This window comes from Python bivittatus, unplaced genomic scaffold (genome assembly GCF_059951505.1).
Source record: "Python bivittatus isolate LINGU-HERP-01145 unplaced genomic scaffold, Pbiv_v1 ctg000530_np1212, whole genome shotgun sequence".
Taxonomy (NCBI): Eukaryota; Metazoa; Chordata; class Lepidosauria; order Squamata; family Pythonidae; genus Python; species Python bivittatus.
In genome coordinates, this window is record NW_028277085.1 from 9,070,265 (window position 1) to 9,079,817 (window position 9,553).

General features: G+C 41.1%; 1 protein-coding gene across 1 annotated transcript; it reads left to right on the forward strand.

Moving 5' to 3' along the window:
• The first annotated feature begins 4,433 nt into the window (after window positions 1-4,433).
• Window positions 4,434-8,997, forward strand: BLOC1S6 (biogenesis of lysosomal organelles complex 1 subunit 6). The gene is made up of 5 exons (XM_088148587.1): window positions 4,434-4,740; window positions 5,889-6,033; window positions 6,389-6,476; window positions 6,807-6,893; window positions 7,696-8,997. The coding sequence occupies exons 1-5, from the start codon at window positions 4,671-4,673 to the stop codon at window positions 7,813-7,815; spliced, it is 510 nt and encodes a 169-aa protein (XP_088004713.1). The 5' UTR covers window positions 4,434-4,670; the 3' UTR covers window positions 7,816-8,997.
• Window positions 8,998-9,553: the final 556 nt, after the last annotated feature.

Below are 9,553 nucleotides of genomic sequence, written 5' to 3' on the forward strand. Positions count from 1 at the left end.
CATAACAATAGGCAATATTAATCAAAACTGCAAAAACCTGTTTGCAATATGTTCTCCCAGTTCCTTTGATTAATGGTTGTCATCTTCACCCTGCCGTTGACATTTCTTCTTTTATCTTGAGATCTTGAGATCCTGATGCAAGCTTCTATCCAAAAGAAAGAAAACTGTCAGGAGAAGAATGTGGCTTATTCCACAAATCACTAATAAAAGAAACCACAGCATAGCATCATGTGAACCCAGTCTAATCCTGTACTAAAACCCAGTAGTATCTTTCTTTTAACCTTGAACCTTTCCTAGGAAAGCTTGCAATCCTGAGTACATTTTCAGTCCAAACCTATGCTTACGTACAAGTAATTCCACTATCTTCAGCTAAGCTTATATCAGAAGTGTACAAAATCATAAGCTTCCTTTAAGTCCTACTGAATCATAAGACTACTTAATAAATTCTATTCAGTACACAGGAATGTACTTCAGAATAAGTATGTATAGGATTGGACTTCTAATCCAATAAATATAGTCCATACCATACTACTCAGTGACCAGCAGTTATAAATGAATATTTTGAAAATGCTTCATTTGTTTTAAGGAAGGCATAACACCTTTGACGGGAAGTTTATTTTATCTGGATGTTTATTTTGGCCGAACGGACACTGTGATCTTTCTTCTTCCTCCTCGTTTAGAACATTTGGTTTCTTGTATCTGTGAATGCAGGGACACTGTATTACTCTTTTTTTTTTAGCCTTTTGAAAAAGTCCATGGTTCACTTATAAACTTTATGGAAGTTCTGCATTCCACAGATGCTCTGAAAATATTTTGAGGTGAGCATCACACACTCCTAGTGCAAACCCCAACACATGGAAATAAAATCCCAAATGACCTTTTCCGAGATTTGAAAAAATCTCGAATTAGTTACATTAATTTACACACAATATAATGTGTTAGGGTTTGTACTGGGAGGTGTTTGTCCTGGGAGTCTGTAATGTTCAGTTTTCCCACGTCACTCTGCAACATACATAGGTCTGTCCATTTTCCATCAGCCATTGTAGGCATCTATGTATACACTTACAAAATTGTACCTCAGCCTCCCGCAGACTGATGAAATGATACAGACAATTGTAGATGGTCTCATGTTAGAAGGGTGATTCTCCCTCACTTCTCACAGAAGGAAATGCCTATTCTAGGAGGCATCATAAATCCATAAACTAAAGAAAGTAAATATGCTTTTTTCTGCCTTTCTGAAACTATTGTTTTATTCATAATCCAATTGTTATGGAAAAAACTAATTAAGATCTAGGACTAACTAAATAAGATTTAACTGGTGATAACCATTTTTTGGAATAGACATGTTGGCACCAAGTACCTCTGCACTTGTTCCCGCAAGAGGGTCAGGATTTTCTCCCTAGACTAATAAGGACTGGTGAACACGTTTCTTGTCCGTTTATCATATTGTCTGAAGTATGAGCTGCGTGCACTCAATGCAGTGCATGCTGGATTCATCTCTCTCCTATGCCACAAACAGATGATGGTTTAGATTAATAAAATGATTGGGATTGCCTCCTACTCCAGACTATCAAAAAAGACCATCATAATATTTTTAAAATAAAGAAAAGGAAAGGAAGTAATTGTAGCTCAGGTGATTTGTGTATCTATCATGGTTATAAGATGTGCATGTATGCATGTATCAAAGGCAGTTGTTCCTGTCTGAAAACATCTGTGTGTAACTCCTGTTGGGTTGGATTTAGGAGTGCCTGCAGGGTGTGGTAAAAAGGGTCAAGATGACAACCACAGTGATGGGACTGAAGCTCTACCTGATTTTTAGATAGGATGCACATAAAACACAGGTGGAGCTTCAACTGCACCATTGTGGTCACCATCTTGATTTTTTTGACTCTACTCTGTGAACACCCCTGGTTGGATTATAATTTACACCATCCCTCAGTCACTATACCCAAGACAATATCAATCTTGAACAGAGCAATGGCCTGACGTCGTGTTATCATGAGCATTTGGGAGAGAGGGCAGAAAGGCAAGTGACATCTCATACAATATGACATCATCATACAAATTATGCACTGTGTGTCCTTTGCGACATGAGGCCATGCTGTAACTTAGGCAAATTAGGCCAGTGCATAATTTCTGCCATTTGTGTATGATGTCATTATGGCTTTCACTAAACACCATTGCATGTTAGAAGAGATTTTTACCATTGCAGTTTCTTTTAACCCAGGCTGACAAACAGCACCACTGTTCTAGGGTATGACTTGGTTTACATGAGATGCCAAGCCATGATTTGCTTAATCATGTTTTATTCAATAAGCCACAAGAAGCTAGGTTCATACAACATGCTGACATATAAGCCAAGATTTACCAACCACAATTGTTGGTTTACACAGTAAGCTAAGTCATAAGCAAGCAAACCACATTATGATTTCACATCTTGTATGAATCAGCCTTTGTGAATCGGGGATTTGTATCTAGAACAGTTGTTCTTGGAGGAAAAAGCTGTATATAGAAATGTTGAAGTCCCTCCGTTATTTTAAGCAACTCTATTCAAACTTGTAGGCCCTGTATTAAGGATAAAGCTTTGTTTTGGTAACCAAAGCCAACTTCTCAACCACTTACATGTGCAGGCAGTTTTTCTGGCTTTGGCAGAATTTTAATTCTCCTGCTGGTTCTGAGGAGTTCTTCCAGTACGCTTTATTTCCCAGTTTTTATTCTCTCTCACGTGTTAAATAATCACATACCTGCATATATTTGCACTTGATCCAGTATAGGAATGCAACTCTGTGGTATAAAGCATTTTGAAAATGTTTGAAGTCCTTGCCCCCTAAAAATGTTTTTGAAGGATTTTAGTCCTAGTCCCCTAAAATGAGCCAAGATTTATCTCCTGCCAGAAAGCAAGGAGTTGTAACACTCTGTTGTAATATTTAGGGGGGGAAATCTGCATGCAAAGACTGGTCACAATATAATGCGCAACTTGATATTTTGATGGTGCTTGGTTTTCTCACCATTCAAATGGCAAATGGCCAGAGACCAATAATGCAATTTAGTCAAGACCTACAGGGCACACTCAGATATTGATATCCTCTAGATATTCACAAACTGAGCCAGAAAGAGATGCGGTACCATACTGTCTAATTTAACAACTATATATCTGAAAGGAAATGGGCTATAGCTTTTTCATCTCAGAATTAGAGGCAAAAACCCTCCAGCTGACCTCAGTATCTGAGCATCCTTCAGAACCTAAGCGGGTGGTGCACTGCCTGGGATAACCTAGCAGATTCGTCTTATCCACTGTGCAATCCTGGAAAACCAAATATCCAGCCAATTACCATAACTCAGCCCTAGGAATTGTTTTTAAAAACGGCTATGACCCCTGGGCACCGAGAAGTAACGGGGAGGCATAAGCAGCCCTGCAGAAACGAATAGGGGGGGCTGGATCTGACCAGAGCTTCCCTCAAGGGCTTGGAAAGGACCCAGCGCTCTCCCTGAACAGCTGGCGTTGCTAAGGCAACCCGCCCACCCTGCCTAGCAACCAGGTACTTCGGCGCCCCAGCGTTAAGGTTCGAACTAGAGATAGAGAAGTAAAAAAGCATAGAGCGACCGACAGCATAAATCTCGAGATAAAAAAAAGACGCCGATCTCTGCACCCAATCAACAGTTGATTCCAACAAGTGTGTGTGTGCACGCGCGCGTGCATCCATATCTATCTATCTATCTATCTATCTATCTATCTATCTATCTATCTATCTATCTATCTATCTCACAGACATCAGAAACTCAAGTTTATATAACTACCGCTAATGGATCTAGAGATAAGTGTCTGTTTCGGGTGCTCTAGATCAGTGTTTCTTACACTTTTTACTCTCAGGGCCCCTTCCCACTTTTAAAAATTACGGAGGACCCCGAAAGAGCTTTTGTTTGCATGGGTTATATTTATGGATACTTATCATCTTAAAGAATAAAATTGACGCATTCATAGAATATTGATTTATTGAATCATGTAAAAGTAACAGTATTAAACGCATTCGATATTAACCTAAACAAAATATTGTTAATGGAAACACTATATATTTTTAACAAATAAAAAAAATGATGTGAAGAGTGACGTGGTTTTAATTTTTTGCAAACACCCTTAATATCTGGCAAATAATGTTGATATAGCAGACCCCTGAGGTCTTGGGGGATCCCCAGGGGTCCTCGGGCCACACTTTAAGAAAGGCGATCTAGATGATACAATATGAGCCTACTTTCCTCAATTCCGAACTCTCTTTGTCTCCATGATTTCCAAAGGGCAGCTCAATTTTCTTTTTTTTAAGAAATTACAGGAGGGATGCAACTTGGATAATGAACCCGGAAAATCCCTCTGCAGATCGGGCGCCGTGGCTAGTCTCCATTCGTATCTCTACCTTCCTCCGCGGGCGTCTCTCGCCCGAGCTTTCCCGGAAGGCCTACTGTCCTGCGAAGTTGAGGCCTGCCCCTCCCGTACCTCACACCCCCCACGCCCCGTAGGGGATCCCGGCGACGGGGAGGCCTGGTGAAGCCGCCTCGCGGGCCCCTCTCCTGACGCCGCCCCCGGAGGAGGTCCGGCCGGGCTCGCTACGCCTCGGTGAGGCCGGGAAGCTTGGCGGCGGCGGGGTCGGTCGCGCCGCTGGCCTCGAGAGAGGGCGATGAGCTTGGCAGAGGCGCCGGAGGTGGAGGCGGGATGGCCGCCCGGAGCTCTGAACGACCCCGCCTTAGGTAGGTGGACTTGGACGGCGAGCTGGCCCGGAGCCCGCTGGGGGTGAAGGGACTTGTAGTCCAAGACGCCAAGCCCGTTGCTGGGACTCCGCCCAGCCGGTCCGGAAAGCCGCGCCGGGCCCGAGCTTTGCCCGTTTTCGGCAGGGTTGGCTCTTAAGCCCTGAGGCCCCTTTATAAACATATATTATATACATTACAAAACATTAAATACGTATAAGCATTTATATAGCCACCTATCTGGTACCTTTATTTGTATTTATAAAAACATACTACACACATACATATACGTGTGTGTGTATGTGTGTAAAACATTTGTATAGCTGCCCATCTTGTACCAAACTCTGGGTGGCTCACACCCCCAAAATAAAACAACATATATTTACAATAAAAAATACTAAAGCCAAAAATATTAAACCCAAAAGACCTGGCACCATAGCTGAACTTGCCCACAGGTTAATCTTGCCAGTCTCACACGAGAGGCAAGAGCCTCCTGAGCCAGCGCAGCACAAAACTGCAGCTGCCCCAGAAGCCTCAGCCACCCCAGCCCAGCCACAGCCACAGCCACAGCCACAGCCACAGCCGCCCTTGCCACCCTGCACTCCGAGGCCCCTGTGTTCCGCTGCCCCAGCTGACCTCCGCCATCTTCTTGCTCCGCTGCTGATGAGGCAGCGTGCCCGGCCTCGCTCTTCATGAGGCAGCTGCTGGCCATGTGAGGCCATCTTCCCCAGGTCTCGCAAGGAAACCGCCCTGCGCCATCTTGGGAAGAAAGCCTCATGTGGCCAGCAGCTGCCTTGTGAAGGGCCAGGCCAGGCATGCTTGGTCAGCAGCGGGAGCAAGAAGACGGTGAGCATCAGCTAGGGCAGCAGGCGCTGTGGAGTGCAGGGGGCCCAAGGGGCATAGATGGGGGAGATAGGCGGGTGGGGGAAGTTGAAACACCCCTGCAGTCATAAGTGCGGGCAGGCTGCAAAGCACCCAAATTTTGATCACGTGACCATGGGGGCACTGCAACGGCTGTAACTTTGAGGACAGGTCGTAAGTCCCTTCGTTTGGCATCATTGTAAATTAAATGGTTTATGTCTTGTAATAATTCTGAGAGTTCTTGGTTTAGACGTTTTCCATGATAATTTTTATCAATCCCTCTGTTTCAGATCTTAACGATAATTCTCCTGATGAAGGGCTAATAGATGAATTTCCTATGATAGATAAGAAAGCTGTGGAGCAGCTAACAGAAGGACTGATTTCGCATTATTTACCTGACCTACAACGATCAAAACTAGCCTTAAAAGAGCTCACGTATGTAACTTAAAGAAAAAAAATTAGTCATTTAACTTTTTATATATGGTACAAACCCCAGACTGATAGCTTGTTAGTAGAATTATTCTACTTCTTAATTGAGCCTCCTCTTGAAAGATCAAAATTATCTGCACATTTATTTCAGGGATATACAGCATTGTTTGCACTTCCCTCTTCCTGAAATCAGACTGAGATGTTTATAGAAGTGAGTGGTATAGCACACTTGAGAAAGCTACTGAATTTTGAGGGGCAGATAGCATTCAGAATTTCTAAAATGGATTTTTTCATATCACTACTACATTTTAGTGGAATTGATTTCAAAATGCTTTTTTAAATTACTCTATTATTCTTTCAGACAGAACCAAGAAGTACTATTAGAAACTGTACAACAAGAAATTTCAAAGTTTAAAGAATGTAATTCAATTCTTGATATCAACATGCTGGTAAGTGTATTTTTGTTAGATTTGACTTAATTAGAAGACTGTTGCTGTTGAACTTCCCTTTTCTGCAGAAATACACAAAGTGTTTTGTATATATAACAGTGTCTTGTATTAAATGGGAACATCCAACAATGAATGTCTATGTTTTCATGTCCTAAAACAGAAAAACAACAGTTTGATCTTGAACTGATTTAGGCATATATGTATTTACATACTTTTTAGTATTCTCAAGAAATGTCCAAGTTCCTTGTTTTTTTAAAGTAACTCGAATTTGTTTTAGACACATTACAATATACATTATCTAGCTCCAATGAATGTTCTATTCTTTTTAAGTTTTCAGAAGCAAAATACTATCACAATAAGTTGGTAAACATTAGGAAAGAGATGTTGCTGCTGCATGAGAAGACATCAAAATTGAAAGTGAGTTTTATTTCACTTGACTAGTAAAATGTGGGCAAAAGGTGCACTATTTATATAAGTGAGACTTCTGAGTCTCAAAAACAAAGTGAGACTTCTGAGTAAACATACATAAGCTTGGGCTGGAGGATAGTTGTTGAGAGATGGTATCTGAGGAAGTAGTTCTATTTTATAAATTCTAGCAAAAAGATTAAAATGAAATATTGGATTGTCGCTTGACTTAGCAAACCATGTCACGGAAATTTTGTAGGAATTAGGATGTGTCTGTAATTTACAAAACATTTTGTTTAGAATTTAGAATTGCAGTTCATGGACATTGTATTGAATTTTTTTCTTGATGAAATCAGCTCTTCTCATAACAGTGAACTCAGGTGGGGAACACCCACTGAAAAAGTGCTAAAATGGGATCACAGAAAACAGAAAGGGAGGTGTCAGCATGCTTCAGAGGACTCAGGGGTGTGCATAAACATAAAAAGTAAAATACAAATCTAGAAGAACAGTTTTCCCTCTTAAGGCTTATGAAAGGAATTGAATCTTTTCAACTGTGCAGAGTATCAACTGGAAAAGAAAAGATGTTTTAAAAAATCAGGGAAAGGCACTGGAATGACCTGTTTGGAAGGACTGGCTATAACCCTGAAACAGAAGTACTTTTATAGAATGAAAATAAGCTTTTTTCAGGATCCATTTTAGTACTACATGAAGAGGAAATAAAAGCTAAGGGGTCTGAGAAGAAGAATAGTAGATTAACAAGGCTGTGATATTCCCAAATATAATTCGTTGGCTTTCTGATGCTTCCTTCTTTCAGAGAAGAGCACTCAAACTCCAGCAAAAGCGGCAGAAGGAAGAACTAGAACGAGAGCAGCAACGGGAGAAGGAGCTGGAGAGAGAAAAACAGTTAACTGCCAAACCAGCAAAAAGGACATGAAAGCCCAACATGTATTGACTTGTTGTGCTAATTATAATCATTTTTGGACTTGTTGGGGAGATGATGATCTGCCCCACAGCCTCATGTTCTATCTTGCCAAGGAGCCTATTAATATTTCTATCTTGCTATTAGCAAGGAGCTAGGAACAGAAAGTGTACCATATTAACTACTCAAAACCACTTTTTGGTTTATGCTTTGCTAATATTGCTGGGTCAAATTATTTTTTGAAGAAATAGGATATGGCATTAATTCCAACATCTTACAAGGTCTTGGTTGGGATGCACCTGTCCCAAACCCAAATGTGTTCCTTAACATTTTAATTCTACCTCATTAAATATACTCTACACCATACTTCAGGATGGCTATCACCCATCCTTCCGTATCCCCTTGTAATAGGGAGGGAGCTTTGCAATTGTAGGGAGCACAGGTAGAAATCCTTGTGGCAACTTTCTGAGTTCAAATTGTCCAAAACAACCCGATGGAATAGCTGGCCAGGGCTTCATTTCTTCTGCAGGATCTTGCTGGGTTAAGACTTGACTGGACGACCGAAGAAACATGACATGCAAAAATATTGGTGCAATGAACAGGAATGTCCTGCCCAACACCTAATTTCAGGAAAAGCAGATGAATCTGTGATATGGAAACCTGCTAGCTCGATGTATATTGTTGTATTTCTTAGCAGAACATACAAAAGGTGGGCATCTTTGAATGAACACTTACTTGGGAACAACAGGAAAATTTTTATAGCTTGCGCCCATCAGATTGATTTAGCTTTGAAGGAGACATTTGGTAACAAGCAGCATTAGAATTGTGGATGTGCAGCATCAATATCATAAACACAGATGGCCAAACAATAAAATAACAGCATCAGCATGGACTGTAGAGTTGAATGCTGATGGCAGGCAGTAGGATCACCCTGTGTTCTCAGCAATTGTTACCGTATGTCAGTCACCACAAACACTTCTCCGTTTAAAGTCCAGTCTGTTTTAGTTACTGTAATTTGGGGGCCCATCAAGCATTACTGTAATAGCCAGGCAACAAAATGCATGATTAAAAAAAGATCTGCTTGCCTGTGGGAAAAAAAATGGTGTGATTGTATCATTCTCAACCAGCAAACACAACTGAGGTGTGTGAAGATAGATAGGGATAGAAACAGAGATGGGGACAGGGGCAAGAAATTTGGGGAAGATTGTAATAAACCTAGTGTTAAAACCTAATTTGTAATCAGTTATAAATGAAAGTAGACTATATAGTTTGATTAAAATAGAAATGAAGAAAAACAGCAAAAGATAATACCACAAAAGCTGATATGATTTTTATATCATCCTACACAATAGAGATCTTTCCCTCACTGGGGTTAAAAAATATGTTCCAGGTACTCAAGTCTCAACTAAACTTCCCAGTTTGTGTTTCAGCTAAGTCTCTGCTCCGTGGTTTATAATAATTGTAATGCTGCACTCCCTTTGAGCAACCAGGTTGGTTGGGAAACTGAATCAACATATTTAGAGTGGTAGGCAGTTTGGTGTAGTGGTTGAAGTTGTGGAGTAGGATCAGGGAGACCCGAGTTCTAGTCTTCCTTTAGTTACGGAAGCTGGCTGGGTGACTTCACACCAGTCACTCTTTCTTAGCCCTGAGTTGAAAAACACCTGAGGGGTCCTGGCAAAACACTTCTAAAAACGTTGCCAAGAAATTATGTGCTCATAATCAGCATGAACACTTGGAACAACCCACATGTCAA